We start from the raw sequence: 20,248 nt of genomic DNA, 5'->3' as shown, positions 1-20,248 counted from the left end.
TTACAATTCTTCAATTTTTATTTTTTACTCAGCTTCAGAAACTAGACCAAACTAAAGCCCACCACGCCTCATAGCGATGCTCCAAGGATGGCTCAGGGTTGCTCCGGTGTGTGTAAAGGCTTGTGGTGTTGGGGCCCGAGCTGGGTTGGGGAGCTCGATCCAGGCGGGCTGGGCCTCTCAGGGCCTCAGAACGGCAGGAGGCTCCATTGCAGGCCGCTCCTTCTTTCTGTGTTGGAGCCCCAGGGCCCGGGCCACCAGCCTCCGGGCCACGGCTGTATTTGTCTGTGGTCTCTCCTTCGCGAGATGCAGAAGCTCTGAAAGGAAAGCCCCATGGGATGGGGACTTGAATTCAAGGCTGTGGCCTCTCCTTGGGTGACACAGCAGCGTCGGAGGCAGTTAGAGCCCACCCCTGAGGCCTGGCTGCACCCTCTGTGGCCTGATGCTGGTGAGAGGGGCCACCGAGGGCTCCTGGCCCCACGTGGGGTCCTGACTTACCCTGCCATCTTTCCCCGCCCTCCCTGTTTCTCCTTCTGTCGGGGGCAGGGGTGGCGTTAATCCTGTCCACCTCCCTGCCTTGCAGGGGCCCTTTGAGAGGGCAAGCAGACCAGGAAGGGACATCTGGAGCTCTTGGATCAACAGCCAGGATGTTTATCGTCCCTAAGAAGTCTGGGACAAAGACCATGTAATCCACAAGAATGTGGATGGCCTCAGCAGGCTTCTCTAGGCCAGTTCTGCCAGCCAGCCACTGCTCTGCAGCCATGGGAAACTGGCCCCTAAAAGCCCCCTTGTGCTCCCTGGAAGGAGGACAGTAAAGGGGAGGAGCCATCATTTACGTGGTACCTTCTGTGTGCCTCTCACCACTGCGGGGGCACGTCCGCCAGGCTCTCTCATTCACTCCAACGCTTATCTCAGAGAAAGGGACCGACTCACATACATCCAGTGACCTGCTCAAGGCCGATTTAAGGGAGTGCCAGTGTCAGGGTCACACCCAAGGCCAAGCTCTGTATACCTTACAGCAAAGCATGGCTTCCCCGGCTGGACACAAAGACCAATCTTTGCCTCTGCATCCCAAACCAGACTCCCAAGAGGTGTCAATGGAGGGCAAGCCTGGGACAGGGCAGCTGGCAGACAGCTCTCCTGAAAGGACCCCTGGGGTGGGCGAGGACCACCCCATGGGTCACTGCAGCCCAGGGGCCAGAAAGCAGAGAACTTTAGAGGGAAGTAAATCAGAGGGTAGATCCACACTCAAGCCGCCCTCCCACCCAGACCACCGCCTCCCTTACTTGGCCTCTGCAGGGCCTTCAGCTTGGACTGCCTGGCTCCCTGCGTCAGGGGCCGGATCTTCAGTGTGGAGAAATCCCTGGTCAGGGCCTCGGCAGCTAAGGAAAGAAAGCAGGTCTGGAGCCATCCGCGTTTCCTGCTGAGGCCTCCTCAGGACCCAGGAACACACATGTCACCCCAAAGCCCAGGCAGCCGCTTCTGACACCCATCCAAACCACCCATCCAAACCTCAGGGACAGGACTGCCCCATCAGCTCGCTCTCCCCTGGAGCTCGCAGGCCTGCACAGGGCTGCCATGCTCTCAGATGGAGGGCCCATGCCCCAACTTCTACCCTCCTGCCCTGGGGGGTGGGGCGGGGGGCGGGAGCCACATGGTGAGCCTGTGGTTCTGACATCAGGAGAGGCAGGCCCCAGCCTTCCAAAGCCCGAGGCCTGCCCCTGGCTCCTGGCCAGCTTGACAGAGCCCAGAAGGCAGCCGTGGACATGCCAAGCCCAATGCTAATCCCTTCCATGGACCGGGAGGGCCTCCCCCAGCCCCCACCTTTCAGTGGCTCCCTCTCTGGGGCTGAAGCCCCTACCTGGCCCCAGGCCTCTTGCTGCCCAGACACTGTCCCCCATCCCTAAAAGTTTAGGCTCTCCTGAAGACTGGGCCCACACCAGCCATGGTCACTCCCCACTCTGTGTTCAGAGCCCGTGGTTGTGCGAAGCCCAGTCAAGGGGGGCCGGGGACTGACTCTTTATAAATATACACCAACTGTGCAGCGGTGTGTCAGGGGCAGTGCAGGAAAATGCTGAGAGGGAGGAGCAGCACCGGAATGACAGCCAGGAGACTAGCTGGCCTCCCCGGCCTTGACGACTGACTAGAGGCTTCATAACCTTGATCGGACACTGACATCGGGGAACTCAGTCTCTCCATCTGTAAAATGGAGTCATCTCACCTATCTCCTGAGGCTCTAATCTAAATGGAATGAGAACACATCTGCTCAAACCATAAGAACCTGCCAGTACTTGAATGCTTTTTTTTTTTTTTTTTTTCTGGCTGTGCCGCATGGCATGTGGGATCTTATTTCTCTGACCAGGGATTGAACCCATGCCCTGTGCATTAAAGCCTGGAGTCTTAACCACTCGACTACCAGGAAAGGCCCACCAGTATTTGAATGTTTTTGATCTGTAAAAATGGCACCTTCACATGCTTTCATTTAGGATGTGGAGGCCACCCGAATCTGAAACCTCTGAACTCAAGACGCAAGGATGAAGAGGTGTGAGCTTCCTGGCCCAGTGCCCACTCCGCCCCCTTGGACTTTCCGATTAGGTGGCTGGGAACTTCCCTGCCAGTCCATCAGCTTAGGGCAGCCTGCACCCTGACCTGGGGGATCCTCACCCCAGGAAACGAGGCTCCCTCCCTTCCCAACAGCAGTAAGAGGAGGAGCCAGGCCACCACGCACTGCCTTACCTGAAGCTGGGCAGGGGAAGACGCCGAGTGCATGCGTGTCGTCCACCCACTGGATCTTGAACCCCTTCTCTCTGTGCCAGGGACGAGACAGAGTGACGAGGAGAGTGAATGCGGAAAACCCCTCCTGCTGCAGGAAGACCCTCCCCCCTCCAGTCCTCAAATACACCAAGCCCAAGACAAGTTCATCTCCTCTAGGAAGGAGATGACCATCGGGGGCAGACTTGCCCTGAAGACCATACGACAACTTCAGAAAGACATGCCCCACCTCTGAGATCTGGTGGGCCCCTGACTCCTAGAACTGAGGAAGTCAGGACTGCAAGCTTGTAGAGTACAAGGCCAAGGGTGAAGAGGGCCCCTCACAGACGTGGTCCCCCCAGGCCAAGGGCGTAGGGCTTGAGGCTGGAGACAAAGGGCTTCATGGTGAGGACAGGACTTGATACTACAAGCATGTCAATGAAACTGTCCTGACTTTCTTCCTGCCACTTGGGAAAGCACTCCTGAGTCTGGGGCCTGTGGGAGACCAAAGCAGTCTTGGGGCCTGGGGCTCCTCTGTGGATGAGGAAGCCTCCAATGGCCCCGGTCTGGCCCAGCCCTAGAAGGGGGACTGGAGAAAAGAAAACAAGTATGGAGAAAAAAAAAGAAAGGAGAAAAGACTGGATTTGGATCAAAGGAATCTGGGGAGACGGGAGAAGTCTTTTTTTCACTTTTTCTCCCCTCTCCAGCAGACTCTGCCCCAGAGCTACTCAAGCCCCGTTCATCCCGGAAAGAGCTCCTCTATGGAGGTAGCCCTCCATCTGCTGACTCTCCAACTGGGCGGCTGGCCGTGAAGCAGGGGGAGGCAGTGGGCCCACAGGGTCATGGCTGGCATGTGAGCATGCTGGGGGCCAGGCTGGAGGTCCACTGCCTGGGCCAGCAGGACCAGGTTTTGAGCCTCCAAAAGCTGTCCACAAACTCAGCTGTCATCCTCCTCCGCACAGTCACAGCCAGCAAGCTGAACTGCCCGGGAGCATGGCACCCAGAGCAACCACACCTACTTTCTGCCTTTCTTTCTGGACACTGAAGGAGGAGCAGGCAAGCGTCCCCAACACAAAGCCCTGTCCTAGCTCCTCTCCAGAAAGAAAGCACTCTCCCCACCCTCCATCCCCACCCCAAAGCCTCTCCAGCACTCACTGGAACTCAGAGAAGGTAGCCAGCAGGTCCTCAGTCTTGAGCACCGGCTCAAAGTCATAGATCTCCACCACGTGCGCAAAATCCTTCTCTCCAGGCAGCTCATCTACAAAGGATGATGTGTCCACGTGGATCTTCTCTACCTGAATCTCCTTCTGGGTCAGGTTGTTCGTTATCTGCGAGAGATCAGACCCTTTAGTGAGGGGAGCTTGGATACACCAGACTCCGAGGGAGTGCTCTCAAAACCCCACGCTGAGAATCCCACAGGCTTCTGCATTGACACAGAGGTGAGGAACCCAGACAGGAGTCTGGGAAAGATAGCAGTATGGCAGACTGGGCCACGAGATGGAGGAACATGTTTTAGGGGAGTCCCCGCTGGGTGACTGACACTAACACACTTTGTGTTTCACAGAATCCCCAAAACTCTAGTCTGTAGGCCCACTTTACAGATGGGTAAACTAAGCCAAAGAATTAAGTAATTCTGCCCCAAGTTGCAGTCAATAAGAGGTGGAGCTAGGCAGGCCCAGGATCTTTCCTTTTCTCATTAACGAAGTGATGATGAGCAAGGCTTTCTGGTGTCCTTCATCTGTAAAATAGCGATACAGGCTGCCTGCCCTCCCAACTGACACCGCAGCCAGGCTCAGGGGCAGACACAGGGTTCCCAGGACAAGAGATTTGTAAGACAAAGCTTCAGGCAGAAGAGTAATTTTCATGACCAGTGTCTGTAGTGCATTCTGAAGCACTGTGTTCCCTTGGGAAGTGTGTATTAGCACCTGCTATTTTTTCAGAGGAAGAAACTGAAACTTAGAAAAGCCAAATAACCTGGTTGAGGTGGGATCCAATCCACACCCCTGACCCCAGATCCTGAGCCTCCTCCCCTCTGAGTACTGGTCTTCTAAGGGACTGCTATCACTCAACACCCGCACCCCCATATATCTTGACCCTCTGCACCATCCACCCTTGACTACACCCACCTCACTTCCACCCTCCCTTTTCCGGGCTTAAGAGCCTCATCACCTCCTGCAGCAGTTCACTGAAATCGTCCTCGGGGCAGCTGCCTGGTCCCTCCTCTTCCACCTCTTCCTCTTCCACTTCCTCCTCTGCTGCCAGGCTTCTCTCCAGCTCAGTCCCATCTCCCTCCTCCAAGTCCAGCTGCAGCCCGGGCTCCGGCTGTGCGGCTGACTCCGACCTGTCTCCGGTCCCTGCGTGGCTCTCAGACTCTGAGGGTTCAGCAGCCAAAGGGTCTGGCAGCAACTCTTTCTCACAGCCTTGACCAGGGCCTTTTTGGTCCTCTGTGGCCTGAGTCACCGACACGAGAAGTTCCTGATCGGCAATGGGGTTCCCAGCACCAGTATCTCCTGGTTCTTCTGAGAGCCCGCCAGCTGGAGCATCTCCCTGGAGCTCTGTAGGAGCGGGCAGCACTCCTTCTTCCTGCCGGCGCAGCACCCGGGGCACATACAAGGCCTGGTCCGGCTTGCGTCCACGATGCCACCGGCCGGCCCTCACCCCTGGGGGACCAGCAGCCGCTCCCTGGCTTGCGGTGGGCTTCCGAGGACCTCGGTACTTGCTAGGGTGGGAGGCAGGAGGGCGGCAGGGGCCAGAGAATCCGTCTGAACTGGGTAACCTGGAGTAGGAGCAGGCACTGATCAGAGGGGTGCTTGAGCCCCAGGAGAATGGTTTATTGGAGTTATCTGCCATTCAGGCCTGAGGCTCTTGAGCCAGTCTCAGGCAAAAACCAAAGCCACAGTGACCCTGGAAAATAACTTAATGAGCCATCAGAGGGGATGCCCTGAACAAGCACAAAGGGTCAACTCTTCCTCTAGTGTTATAAATCGAGGTCAACTCTTCCTCTAGTGTTATAAACCGACTATGAGACAGCTGAGTCCACTTGCTACAGGGTGCGGTGAGTAACTAGCATTCAGAAACTATGTTATTAGAAAAGTATGTAACTTTAAGTCTGTGAGTCTGTTTTGTAAGTAAGTTCATTTGTATCATTTCTTTTTAGATTCCACATATAAGGGATATCATATGATATTTCTCCTTCTCTGTCTGACTTACTTCACTCTGTAGGACAGTCTGTATGTGTGTGTGTTAGTAGCTCAGCTGTGACTGACTCTTTGCGACCCCATGGACTGTGGCCCACCAGGCTCCTCTGTCCATGGGATTTTCCAGGCAAGACTACTGGAGTGGGTTGCCGTTTCCTGCTCCAGGGGATCCTCCCGACTCAAGGATCGAACCCAATTCTCCTGTACTGCAGACAGATCATGTCCCACTCGTTGCGACCCCATCCCATTATCAGCCATTCAAAACACTGAAACAATGCCATTTGCAGTAACATGGATGACAATCTCTAAGTCCAGCTGTGTTGCTGCAAAGGGCTTGTTTCATTCTTTTGAATGGCTGATAATCAGATGGGGTCACAAAGAGTCCGACGTGACTGAAGGGACTTAGCACACATACACACACACACACAGTGGGATGAGCGGAAGGGATAGTTAGGAAGCTTGGAATGGACATGTGCACACTGCTATATTTTAAATGGATAACCAACAAGGACCTACTGTATAGCATGCGGCACTCTGCTCAATGTTATGTGTTAGCCTAGATGGGAGGGGAGTTTAGGGGAGAATGGATACATGTCTATGTGTGGTTGAGTCCCTTTGCTGTTCACCTGAAACTATCACAATATTGTTAATTGGCTGCACCCCAACACAAAATAAAAAGTTTAAAACAGATCAAAAAAAGAGAAAAGTATGTAACTTTGAAAGCTAGGATTATAGGCATTATGATAAAATCCTTCAAGATGTACATGGAGACAGGTGAGCGAAGTGCTAGATGAGCTCTCACGTTCCATGGCCTCTGCAGGGCCCAAGCTCCCTGAGAGCAATGCTGGGTGGACATCCCCACTGTTTAAACAGCCCTCTCTCTTTTGGCCCAACGTGCATAAGCTGACTTTGCTAAAGGAACTTCATCAACAATGCACCTCTACTCCCCTGCTGAGCAGAAGGCAGCACTGACTCTAAGCAACAGAAACTGGGGAGAAAGGGGGTCACCCAGCCCTGATTCCCTCCCAGAGGCTGACCAGCTCACCAGACCACCCCCGGGGGAGAACCAACGAGGGGCCTCCCAGGCGGCAGGATACATACCTGATGTCCAGGTGACAGATGACCGTCCTCCTCCTCCAGCCCTCTCCAACAGAGAAGCTGCTCAAAAGGTCAAAATTCTCTGCTGTCCTGTGGATCAGGTACCGGAGCCGACTGGAGAGTGGGGGAAAGAGGAGGACCCTGGGGAGGGATGGGAAGGAGAGCAGAGCAGGAGCTCCAGGAGCAGCCCCCAGGTCTGACCCCCACGGAGTCCATTCCTGGTTTAACGGTGGCTTGAACCTAGGCTCGCTCTGCCCCCTGGGGTCCCAGGCTGACTGCAATGGACCTGCCCATAGAGGGTATGACGGGGAACTACTTTGCCCCATCCTCCTTCCAGGGGTGGGCTCTTCCATCTCAGGCGATGCTTGGTGTTACCCAGGAAAGATGCAGCGGGGAGAGGCCTGACAGCAGATTATTAGACCTAAAGGCCAAGATCAGAGCCAGTTGCGAGCCCAGTTACTTTAGATGCACCATTGGACAAAAAGGGGCAAGGAGGCTAGGGGCGAACACTGCTCTTCCCAGCGGCAGAGCGAGCGCCATCCTCACTCCGGCTTACTTTGACAGCTCCTTCTGCAGCAGGAAGCGGTCCAGTTCCTCCTGGATGCGCTGCACGAAGTCATTCTCGGCTGTGGAGAGGAAGACGCCGTCCAAGCAGAGAAGGGCCAGGGTGACAGGTGGGAGAGCCTGCGGGGCAAGCGACACCGCCGCGATCAGAGCACAGAACCCGGCCCCTTCCACGACCGAGGACACGGTCTCTCCTCCGATCAGAGAAGGGCCGGGCTCCGAGGAGGGTAAGGGTCGTGCCCAGGGTCCCCGGCAGGGCCGTGGTGGGGCAGGGAGGGGTCACCCGGCCCCCGATGCGGTCGCTCTCGCCGTCCCCAGGTCCGCGCCCTGCTGCCTCGGGCCCGATCCGCGGGCGCGATCGATTCTTCCCGGCCCGCGAGCTAGAGGCCCCGGAGGAGCACGAGTCTGACCGCGAGCGATCGGAGCGACCTGCCCCGAGGTCCGCCCGCCGCACTCACAGCGGCCGCCCCGCGCGTCGCCGCCGCAGCTCTAGGGTCCCCAGAAGCCTGCGCGCCTCTGAGCCCCAGAACCACCCTGGCCTCGCGGAGCTGCAGCGCCACCGCGCGGCCCGGGGGAGGCATCACCCCAACGGCAGAGGCGTGTTCTTTATTGACTCATTTTGCCCCTGAGACCACAGGTCACTTGAGAAGGGATGTTCCCCACCCAGGGATCGAACCCGTGTGTTCTGAGTCTCCTGCATTGGCAGGCGGACTCTTTACCACTGAGTCACCTGGGAAACCCTACACTGTCTCCTAGGATCAATTAAATTCGGGAAATCGTTTGGAGTAGCTCCTACATGCTAGGTCATGGGGATACCAGGTTTTACAGTTCATTGATCCCCTCCCTAGGGACATAAGAGAGGGATACATAGGAAGTTTCTGGACACCAAGAATCTCATCGCCCTTTGGCCCTTATCGATGGAAGCTGCAAAGAGGTCCAACTCACAGCACAGCGTCACTGACAAGGTGTACTAGCCTGTGGATAACAGGGCGTGGTAGCCACTAGAATGGTGATTTGCAGAACTTGCTACATCTAAAATAACTCCAGCACTCGCCTTAAATAGGGCTTGAAATTCTTGTCATCAGACAGCCATGAGATGGGCTTATTATAATCAAGGAGACCAGGGCTGAAATCCTCCTCTTCCCTGGGAGGTGCTGAAATGTAAGCCTTTGATCATCCTGAAACAAGCAGGGCCCTGAGTTATTAAAAACCCAGGTTAGTACAGGGTTTTAGTTAGTTTTAGTACAGGGGTGGGACAGTCTGAGTGGGCCCTGCAGTAGGATACAAGAAAGGTCACAAGGAGGCTGACCCTTAAAAGGCAGGCTGGGAGAAGCTGGGAACAGGACAATGAAGAAAAACAAAGGTGCATTTTGCTCTCTTGCAGTTTTTCCCAGAATATTTCTTTTAAAAGATGGTGGGATTATATCTTTTCATATATTACATTTACAAAAACTATCGGGATATTATTATATTTACAAAAACTATCTTTCCAGATAGTTTTTCAAGACTAAAAAGAATCGGGACTTCCCTGGTTGTCCAGGGGTTAAGAATTTGCCTGCCAATGCAGGGGATACAGTTTTGATCTCTGGTCCAGGAAGATTCACATGTCTTGGGGCAACTAAGCCAGTGGGCCACAACTCTGAAACCTGTGCCCTAGAACCTGTGCTTGGCAGGAAGACAAGCCACTGCCCTCAGACCGCAACGAACAGTAGCCCCACTTGACACAACTAGAGAAAAACCTGTGCACAGCAATGAAGACCCAGTGTAACGAAAAATAAATTAAAAATTTTTTTAAAGAATAAAAAGGATATAAAATAAAGACAACACCAAGTGCAAAGAGAACTCAAGGAGGTGAGTCATGAGTATCCTTTGGGGGCCTGGTTGTTAAGAGGAGATTCTGAAGGCCTGCCCCTGCCCCAGTCTCAGGCCTGGAGGGGCATCCACTCCCTGGGGGGTGGAGGGCAAAAATGCAGCAGGAAGAACAGGGACACCCATTTGGACTCTGACTCCACCAGCCCCACCCACACTCCACACTGGCTTAACTGAAGTGGAATCAGACCTGCCTGAGAGAACACTGAGGGGCCACACAACGGTCCCATTTATCCGACCAGGCTTCCGTGATGGGAAGTGTGAGGCTGGGAGGCATGCCCACTTTGCACACATGCTTGCTAACTTACAAAGCAAAGGCTCAGTGTTCGCTGTTGGCTCAGTGGTAAAGAATCCACCTGCTAATGCCAGAGACATGGGTTCTATCCCTGACCCTGGAAGATCCCACATACCATGGAGCAACCATGCCCATGCACCACAGCTACTGAGCCTGTGCTCCAGAGCCCGTGCTCCTGAATGAGAAGCCCATGACTCACCTCCTTGAGTTCTCTTTGCGCTTGCTTTTGTCTTGATGCTATAACTAGAGAGAAGCACCATTCTCCGCAACTACAGAAAAACCCACGCAGCAACAAAAACCCAACACAGCCAAAAATAAAAAAAAAGAAAAGGACTAACCTTCTCAATAAAGTGGCCATCTCTCCCCCACAGTGAAGGAACCAACCAAAACCCCAAGATACAGGCTATACCCCTACCTCTTTAGAGCTGGTCCGTGATAGAGGATTTCAACACATTCAGAGAGACTCAAACAAGGCTCTCAGAGGAAGCTGCCCGTGAATGCAGTTTCCACTACACACTCTTCAGATAAGTTGGAAGCTGAAAAGAAAAAAAAAAGAATTAGCACAAGGGCCTCCACTTGCAAGTGGAGGTTACCAAAAGATGCCAAAATAAATGGGGAAGGGAATCAAAGTGCATCTACCTACAGGATTGGGGGGCAAATACCAGATGAGCACTGAATGGTCCCCAGTCAGAGACAAACAGAACAAAAAGCAGCAGGGTATGCAAATTTTCTACAGCAAAAATAAAAAGTTAAAAAAGCATCATAGAAAAAAGAGGATAACAGTACGTGGAAAGTTCTCTTGGAAAAAAAAAGAGAAGACATTTCAGTTAGTAACTACTGCACGTTCTCAAGGAAATCAAAGAAAGTCTGATTTTCATGTCATGATGGAAAAACCAACAGAATGTCAGGAGTGTGAACTGTCAGAGGCATAGAAAGATAAGAAAGAGGCAATCATGTTCATCACAGAGGAAACAAAAAATGGAGTCAACAAGGCTGAAAATAAATCTGTGACACAAAACCTTGTGAAAAAGAAGATAACTACTATTTACACAAAGTTTGCCATTAAAATGGCATAAACTGAATCTTGACAGTGGCCCGTTCAGTTGGAGATTATTCAGAGGAATAACCTGGTGGCTCAGATGGTAAAGAATCCACCTGCAATGCAGGAGACCTGGGTTCAATCCCTGGGTCAGGAAGACACCCTGGAGAAGGGAATGGCAACTCACTCCAGTATTCTTGCCTGGAAAATTTCATGGAGAGAGGACCTTGGTGGGCTACGGTACATGGAGTCACAGAGTCAGACATGACTAAGCAACTAACATTTTCACTTTCAACCTGAGGTTTAGCCAAGGAACCAGCTACCACAGGCAGAGTTGGAATTTGCTCTAATCCAGATCTAGCCTGTCACATCCATGTTCCGGAACATCACCTGGTTAAGATTTTCCATCTTTAGAATGTACCGGGGTCCAGCCCCAGTTGGATCCAGGGATTCCCTCAAGAGAATGGCATCGGCGATTAGGGATAAATAAAAGGGAAGATCTATCCTATCAAAATCTTCCTTGGTTTACACAGAAAGCCAATAAAGCCCCTGTGCTTCAAGTAGTCATCCTGAAAGAAGAAGAGAGAGAGAAAAGGAGAGAAAAGGAAAAAAACAATGACACGGGGAGACCAAGCTCTGATGCAGCCGGGTCTGTCGCTTTATTTTCAAAAGGAGCTTTTATACCCTAAGTTACACATTTCCAGAGGTGAAAGATACAGAGTCACACAAAGTCAGCTCAGCATTACATCAGTTTCACCTTTATCAAAACCAGGACATGTTCTGCATAGCTTTTCATAAACAAGGGTCTTATGTTGTGCACATTATCTTCTGGCCCTGTGGCCTGCTAACATTTTGTAACTCTTTCTTGATAAAGGTTGGTCACCCAGAAAACCTGCTTTCCCTCTATCTTTCCAGTCTGCAGTCCCCCTCAGGAAACAGAGCTACATTCTTATGGAGCAAAGGCGCAGTGGGTTACAATAAAGAAAGAACTTACTAACTCAAGGGTTTTATGTTGCTAATGCCAAGGCTATTGCTTGTTTTTCTTGCATATCAACTATTTTTGCTAATGCACTCCCAGGCACACATTGGGAAAGGACAAGGAAATTTGGCAGCAAACATTGGCTCAACAATGCAGTATTATTCTAATAAAGCTTTTTTATTGCTCGAAGGTTATGCTTGGGGTGTTGTGAACAATCATGTGCGTTAGTTGCAAGAGTGTGGATAAACCTGCCAAGTAAGCTAAAATAGTAACAGAGGGGTTAAAGTAAAAATGCTCCTTTCAAGCCCAGGAGACTTAGTAACTAGAGCCCTAAGTTGATTTTCTTCAGAGAAAGGTGGTTGGGGATAGCCCCCTATAAATGTCAGAAGAGTTGGTGAAAGGCATAATATAATAAACAGTAGACAGACAGATTTTAGTTTCGGGGTAGATGCTTGAGCAGATCCAGGGAATCCCTCTGAGTCCTGTTCTGCCTTTGCCTGTCAGGTCCTCTCCGCATGACCTTTGTCATGGGTGGGATCTCCCATGGTGGCTCCCGGCAAGAATGTCATTAGAGTTGATACTGTGGTCAATAACCAGATACAGAAGTCAGGCATTAAATAAACTAGATGAATCCAATCAACCAGAGAAGCATGTTAGGTGTGTACTGTAGAGCTTTACCTGAAACAAGAGGTATGATTGAATGATGATGAAAGGATTGATGCAGGTGACATGGGGTTTCAAGCAGCCCCATCTGAAGGGATGAATCTAGAGTTCCCTACTACCATAGTGACCCTAAATTATAATCCAGCGCCCCTTCCCTTGCCACTGGGGTCACCTGCAGCACTGGAATCTACGTCCCAATTTCCCATCTCCTCACTCTAAGCAAACTGAGACAGTATTAACCTCAGCTTGCATGAGCTAACCAACTGTTCTCTCCATGTTTAAGATGAAGTTTAAGAATATCCAGTTAATGTTTGCTATTGAAAGTCTTTGTATTGTTTACATAGTTTTAACATGTGTATTAGAGAACCTAATACATTAGGTGGTGAAACTTAAAATTTTCAGTGGGCAGATATAAGAGCATTTGACTAAGTTAGTAAGCAGTATTATAATATTAGAGAGAAATGGAGTCACAACATTTGAAGATCAACAAGAGTTGTTTAGATACAGCATACATACAAATGTTTGGCTTCATACATAGCCTGATGGAATATCCATTTGATGTATGTAAGAAGAAAATTAGGACTTCCAGGAAAATGGAGTAAACACACTTTGCCAATTCCTTGCACTAAATACAATTAAAATCCCTAGACATTATATACAAAACAAACGTAAAATGTGGAGGAAAGAAAGAAGACCAGCTATGGGTCTCTGGTTCCAAGGAACAACAAAGATCTGGGTTTTCTTTATGTCTCAAATTTTTAGACTTGGAGCTTGAAGAAGCCAGCAACCCGGAAGTACCAATGGACACAGAACAAAACAGACCCACAAAAACAACAACAAAACTCACCCTAACGAAAGGGGATGTTTTCTCTCTAGCCAAATGTGCAGGCAAGCCAGGCAGAGCACTCTGAGATAATAATTTCTCAACCTAAGCCAAACACAACTCCCACTCAGACCAGCTAAGGCCATGTTGGAGCCCAGATTGTCACCCTGACCAGGTTGTAATGAAGTGTCACAACCTTCCCACCAAGATGATGTGAAAGAAGGTCAAGTAGGGAGCTGGGACTTTCATGCCCTTCAGGCAGTAAGGAGCCCTGGGCCCTGCCTGCAGTGTCAGTAGAGACCACCAGAGAACATGACTTCCACACCCACCCAGCAGTAAAAAGGCACCCTCCCCACTGGAGTACTATCGGAGGACACCTAGTGAGCAGTAGGAATTTCACTGCCACCAGGAGATCAAGAGGAAACCACACTCCCCATGGTGTCAGCGGAGGCCACGTGGGAAACAGCAGCACATCCACCCATTCCAGCCAGGAAAGCATCCATGGAGGCCTTGTGGGAAGTCAGACTCCCACCTTCACCCAGCAGTGATGAGGACCATACATCTTAGTATCAAAGGAGGCTAAATGGGAGATCTGGACCTTAACCCTCACCTGGCAGTAACAATGCAATGCCCCTCATCCCCATTCTGGAGTGCTGGCAAAGAAAGGTAAAACAGAAGTTAAAAAGATCCAGGGGACTTCCCTGATGGTCCAGTGGTTAAGAATCTGTCTGCCAAGGCAGGGGAAACGGGTTTAACCCCTGGTCGGGGAACATCCTACATGTGGCAGGGCAACTAAGCCCATGTGCCATAACCACTGAGCCCGTACGCCACAACTACTGAGGTGCTCGCACCTAGAGCCCATGCTCTGCAACAGGAGAAGCCACTGCAATAAGAAGCCCACACAATCGCAGTGAGGAGTAGTAGCCCCTACTCAATGCCACTAGATACGGCCCAGGTGCAGCAACAAAGATGTAGCATAGCCAAAGATTAATTATTTAACAGATATTAAAAAAAAATTCAGAATCTCGTAATGCCCACGATGCCCAGGATTCAATTAAAAAATAATCTGTGGTACCAAGAATTAAGAAGATCTCAAATTCAACGAAAAAAAGGCAGTCAATAGACTCAAATTTGCATTGAGATGTCAGAAATGTTAAACTATCTGAGATTTTGGAGCAACCATGATAGAAATACTTCAACAAGCAACTATGAACACATTTGGGAAAAAAATGGAAAAAAAAAAATAGTGTCAGCAAAGACACAGAAGATATAAAGAAGAACCAAAGGAAAGTTTAGAATTGAAAGCTACAGTAACCAAAAGCAAAAGCTCAGTAGCAGAATAGAAGAAAAGGAAAGACTCTGTGAACTAGAAGATAAGACAACAGACCTAACCTGAACAACATGAGAGAAAACAGACTGAACACAAAAATGAACAGAGACCAAGGGATATGGAACCATAGGAAGAAGATTGAACACTTGTGTCATCAGAGTCCCAGAAACATAGGAGAAAGGGTAAAGCTGAAAAAGTACCTGGAGAAATGATAACTGAAAACTTCCCAGATTTGAAAAGAGACATAAACCAACAGATTCAAAAAGTAAAAAACAGAACAAAACCACAGAAATCTAAGCCAAGACACATCATTATTAAGTATCTGAAAACTTAAAACAAAGGACTTTTTAAAATCAGCCAGAAAAATAATCTTATCTTACCTAAGGGAGAAAATTATTTGAATGACGGTGGATTTCTTGCCAGAAACCAGAAAACAAAACGAAGATATTTTTTCAAATGCTGAAAGAAAAAACAATGAATCCAGAGTCATATATCTAGTGAAAACATACTTCAGGAATAAAGAAGATATCAACACACTCTTAGACGAAGGAAGATTAAGAGAATTTGTTGCCAGGAGACCTAGCCTGAAAGAATGGCTAAAAGAAGTTCTCTGCACAAAAAGGTAACAATGAAAGGAAGAATTTTGGAACACCAGGAAGGAAGAAAGAACAGTAAGCAAACATGTAAGTAACAGGATAGACTTTTCTTCTCTTGTATCTTCTACATTATGTTTGATAGTTGAAGCACGCTCCAATATGTTCTAAATGTATGTAGAGAAAAATATTTAGGAAAATTACGAAAATTACATTATAAATCGTTGTTTTTTTAGTCACTGAATAGTGTCCAACTCTAAAACATGAAGGAAAAAAACTACTATAGGTAAGAAAAGATATGCCAACCAAATTCAAGAGATCGGCCTTTGTACATCCAGATTCAAATAAAGCAAATAACTATTGGACATGTTTGATAAAGTCAGAGAAATCGGAATACATGTTGGGTACTAGACGATATGAAGGATTGTTCTTTCTTTTCTAGTGTGTTTATTGCTGCTGAAGTTATGCTTATTAATATGTTTCTTCATACTAAAGTATTCATGAATAAAATGGTATGATGCCTCAGATTTGCTTTAAAATACATTGGGGTGGGGGAGAAGTGAGGAATTATAAGTGAGACAAGACTGGCAAAATGCTGATCACTATTGAAACTGGCAATGTGTACACTATTCTTCTTATTGTGTGTGGCGGACATTTTCCATAATAAAACATTTATTTTTTTCAAGCCAAACTAAAGCCAACAATAAGATGATGGGCAGGGGATAATGTTCAATGCACAGCTAGAATATCTTTAAATTCTTGAAAGTGAAAAGAGAGATAAGGAAGAATTTTACAATTTGTTAGAAAAATATATAGTTAAATCTATATGCTAAAAATTTGAAGGTAACCATTGAAAGGCTAGAAAGATAATCTACAGGTTTCAAATCATAATAATAAAAAATAAGAATGATATAAAAACTTTATCCAACATAAAGTTGTTGTTAGCTTCACTGAGTTACACAAGCCTGTTTGCCATGACAAGGCTGTGATCCATGAAGGGGCCAACATAAAATACAAATCCAGAACAAGAGGTGAAAGTGAAAGTGAAGTCGCTCAGTCAAGTCCGACTCTTTTCGACCCCGTGCACTGTAGCCCACCAGGCTCCTCTGTCCATGGGATTCTCCAGGCAAGAATACTGGACTGGGTTGCCATTTCCTTCTCCAAGAGGTAAATGGTACCAATATTTTGGCCACCTAATGAGACAAACTGACTCACTGAAAAGACCCTGATGCTGGGAAAGACTGAAGGTAGGAGGAGAAGGGAACAACAGAGGATGAGATGGAGGATGAGATGGTTGGATGGCATCACCGACTCGATGGACATGAGTTTGAGCAAGTTCCAGGAGTTGGTGATGGACAAGGAAGCCTGGCATACTGCAGTCCATGGGGTTGCAAAAAGTCAGACACAACTGAGCAACTGAACTGAACTGAAAAGTTACCAAAAGAAAAACTGCATCTCTTTTGCCCTAACAAGGATATGAAGAATAAAAAAAAGGAAAAAAAAAAAAAAAAAAAGACAGGAAAAGAGACTTCCCTGATTTCCAGCAGTTAAGACTTAGTGCTTCCAATGTAGGGGACATGGGTTGGATCCCTGGTCAGGAACGAAGAGCCCATATACTGTGTGGTGCAGCCAAAAAAAAAAAAAAAAAATATATATATATATATATATATATATAGAGAGAGAGAGAGAGAGAGAGAGAGAGAGAGAACAGGAAAAATGTATAATATTTTTTTAGTGACTATCACATGATCTAGCCTAGCCAACACTTAGAAGTGAATTTGCAATAGACTATAGATGCTCTTTCCTAAGAGAACTGGGTGAAATGAAGAATTTCTAATGAAAATTTGACTCTTATTTGCTTAATCCTTTAAAATGTCTTTACATTATTTATCAGTCAGTATTTGACTATGAGGATCTTAATGTTTATTTTTAATCTAATGTCTCTCAGTAGCACACTGCAGAGGGCACAGACTCAGAGAGGTATAGAAAAGCATGTGATGGTTCATCCAGATACAGACACTATCTAAAACAAAATGCAAACTCTGCTTTACCCATCTCTTAGAACGTCCCACATGGTCACCCACTGGCAAGAGAGGAGGGTTCCACAATGAACTCAGAGGGTCCCTGGATAGACCAGTCTGAAGGGCAACAAGGCCCTTATGAGTCTGAGAGCTAAGACATGTTGAATTGGCTTACTCTGTACTAGGCCAATGCTTCTCTGGTGGCTCAGTGGTAAAGAATCCACCTGCAATGCAGGAGATGCAGGAGACATGGGTTTGATCGGGAAGATCCCTTGGGGAGGGCATGGCAACCCACTGCAGTATTATTGCCATCTTAGCTTCTTCATCTGTGAAATGGGGCTAAGAGTGCTGGCCTCACTGAGTTAATTAATGATGAATTAATCCATAATGAGAAAACCCATGTAAAACACCTAGCGTGATATAAGACTGGTGGAGATGGGGCTCCCTGCATACAGGTGAGGCATTCTGGGTGCTCTAGTTCTAAAAGAACTAGATCACAGTTTCTCCCGATCTCCTCTAGCCACAGACCAGGGGCCAGGGCCACAGAATCACAGATCCAGCTGCCAACCTTAGATGGTGACATCTCTCTACCACCTAGTTACAATCTGTAGACCAAAAACCAGAAAAGGCTACTCCATCCTGCTTGCTCAACCTCCACCCTATGAAGGAGAGGAAGGATGTTACAATGTTAACCTAGTGACCTTGGGTCCTGGCTGAGCTGGGGCCCCTGCTGTCCACACAGAGCCTGGCTCTGAGGGCCCTCAGCCTACTCCCTACTTGGCATTAAGGCGTTACTCCCTATGCAGAACATGTCTCCAAAATGTGACTTCCACCCACCTCTCAGGTCCCCTCAGCCCACCAGCACCCACTCCAAGCCTACTGCCTTAGCATCCGCATGTGCTATGGTCCTCTTATCTCACCACCTCAAAACTTACCTGCTATTGACTCATATCCACAAGTCCCCCAGAAGATGAGCTGGTTAATCTGCCAACTAAATTATGTGCCAACAAACAAGTTAAAAATAATAGCTTGGGACTTCCCTGGCAGTCCAGTGATTAAGACTCTGCTCCCAATGCAGGAGGCATGGGTTCCATCCCTGGCCTGTGATCAGGGAACTAAGATCTGTGTGCTGCATAGTCTGGCCAAACCAAAAAAAAAAAAAAAAATTATGGCTTAACCAAGTAGGCTTCAAGACTGGTTCTGCAGCCCCTACCTATGTGGACAGGGTGCCACTGACCAGGGATAGACCTTGGGTTGCTGGGGCTGCCTTTAGTCCAAATGACTCCCAACAGGAATATGAATCATGGCACTAGATTCCTGGTTTCTTCTCTGTCCCTCACAAACAGGGTGATCTTACAAAAGAGACTCCCCTTCTAAGCCTCATCCTGGAACTCTGGTCTCTGAGGTTGATTCTCTCTAAAGTTCTGACTACCATGCCTAGCCTGAGAGGGTTCCACCTTTACATTCACTCTCCTCATCATCCTTTCTCCATCACCACCATCATCGCTACCACTACAACCACCATCAGGCAGGCCACCGCAGGGATGCAGCTAAGGCTGAGTGGTGCATCTTTGAACCCAGATAGGGAGCTCTGCACTGCTAGGCTGGACTCTGTCCTCTGTCACCTGCCCCATTTGCCTGATGTCAGAGAGGGATAAAGGACAGGAAAACTGAAGACAGCCAGGTCACCACAGTGGCCACTAGAACAACCCTGGGAGGCCCCATGCTGCTGGTAGTGGAAGGGGCTGACCTGCTGAGGCCCAAGTACAAGGTGGAGGAGGTGACGCACATGATGCCAAAGGCCACTGAGATGTCACTTAAGTCCCCAAAGGGCTAGTTTCTGGCTGCCTGGGTGGCCACTATCCAAGGCGTCACCAGCAGAGCCACCAGGAGAAATGGAGGACACTGGTGATGCTGGAGTGCATGGAGGCGGCACAAGTGCAAGATGCCAGCGCACACCACGACGGTTCCCAGCAGCATACAGGTGAGAAGTCAGAGGAGCTCTGCACCAATGCCAACGATGCACAGCGGGCCTGCCTCACCCCTGCCCCTGCCCTCTGGACCAGGGCATCTGTCACCTCTGGTACCTCCATGAAGGCCTCCTGGCTAGGAGTTCTAGAGGTTTCCGCAGGGCCGGGAAGAGGGACAAGGGTCAGGTCGTGAGGTCAGGATGGAGCAACCAGTGTGTATTCAGTCTCTCAGTCATGTCCGACACTTTGTGACCCCATGGACTGCAACACGCAAGGCCTCCCTGTCCCTCACCATCTCCCGAAGTTTGCCAAGTTCTTGTCCACTGCTTCGGTGATGCCAGCCAGCCATCTCATCCTCTGAGATGCACCAGCCCCCTCCCTAAAATCAGCCAGGTCCTTCCCCCACCCTGCCCGGCTTCCTGCGGGGTCCTTTTCCCAGCGCAGAAGAGGTGCCCCAGGCAGAATCCTGCTGTGGGAGAAGGTCCCTGCACGGCGAGAAGAACAGGGCATCCCGGAATTTACACGGTGAAGGGAGCGGGGAAGTCATGGTGCGTGACTCCGGGTCTCCTCTCAACGTGGAGGGAGGTAGGCGCCAGCACCGGCGGCAAACAGTGAGTAAGGAAGGGCCCAGAGTCTGCGCCGGGGAACAATGTGCGAGCAGCAAAGATGCGGGCGCAAGAAACGGCGGGAGAGGGAAGCGATATCTGGGATAGGCAGGGACCCGACCAGGGATCCAATCTTATTGGACTTTCCGTTCTCCTCGGTCGCCTTCCCCCGGGACCCTACACCCGAGATCCGACTCCAGAGACTCCTGACTGACGATTCCCCGCGCCTGGCATCCAGCGTTGGTAAAGAGGCCCGCCTCGCTCCAGAGCCCTGCGGCCCGGCATCCACCCGCCCACTTCCCCCGGAGCACAGGGCGCAGGAGTCGCTCTCACCTTCTTCCCTGGAGGCCCGGGGACCCGAGCTGAGCTCGGTCCCGCCTGAGTCCCAGAAGTGCCAGAGGCGCTGGAACTGCTCTGAGGGCGAACTGCGCGCACTCCCCGCCCTCCGCGCCCC

General features: G+C 49.6%; 1 protein-coding gene across 2 annotated transcripts; it reads right to left on the bottom strand.

Moving 5' to 3' along the window:
• R3HCC1 (R3H domain and coiled-coil containing 1) lies at window positions 1-8,203 on the bottom strand. Of its 2 annotated transcripts, none has more exons than XM_070794926.1 (8): window positions 8,066-8,203; window positions 7,600-7,727; window positions 7,047-7,184; window positions 4,918-5,524; window positions 3,904-4,076; window positions 2,734-2,804; window positions 1,284-1,379; window positions 1-314 (listed from the first exon to the last, which is right to left on the bottom strand). In XM_070794926.1, the coding sequence occupies exons 1-8, from the start codon at window positions 8,186-8,188 to the stop codon at window positions 178-180; spliced, it is 1,473 nt and encodes a 490-aa protein (XP_070651027.1). In that variant the 5' UTR covers window positions 8,189-8,203; the 3' UTR covers window positions 1-177. The 2 variants fall into 2 exon arrangements, with proteins under 2 accessions (XP_070651027.1, XP_070651028.1); XM_070794927.1 differs by having other exon boundaries at window positions 7,047-7,157.
• Window positions 8,204-20,248: the final 12,045 nt, after the last annotated feature.

This window comes from Bos indicus, chromosome 8 (assembly GCF_029378745.1).
Source record: "Bos indicus isolate NIAB-ARS_2022 breed Sahiwal x Tharparkar chromosome 8, NIAB-ARS_B.indTharparkar_mat_pri_1.0, whole genome shotgun sequence".
In the NCBI taxonomy this organism is placed as follows: Eukaryota; Metazoa; Chordata; class Mammalia; order Artiodactyla; family Bovidae; genus Bos; species Bos indicus.
This window is presented reverse-complemented; position numbering and strand designations above follow the sequence as displayed.

Bases quoted from the DNA above. Each gene is read 5' to 3' on its own strand.
- R3HCC1 (XM_070794926.1), bottom strand. From the start codon at position 8,188: ATGCCTCCCCCGGGCCGCGCGGTGGCGCTGCAGCTCCGCGAGGCCAGG. The intron at 7,185-7,599 runs GTAAGCCGGAGT...ATCCCTCCCCAG, and splicing joins CTGCAGAAGGAGCTGTCAAA to GGTCCTCCTCTTTCCCCCAC. The intron at 315-1,283 runs GTAAGGGAGGCG...CTTTCCTTTCAG, and splicing joins GAAGGCCCTGCAGAGGCCAA to AGCTTCTGCATCTCGCGAAG.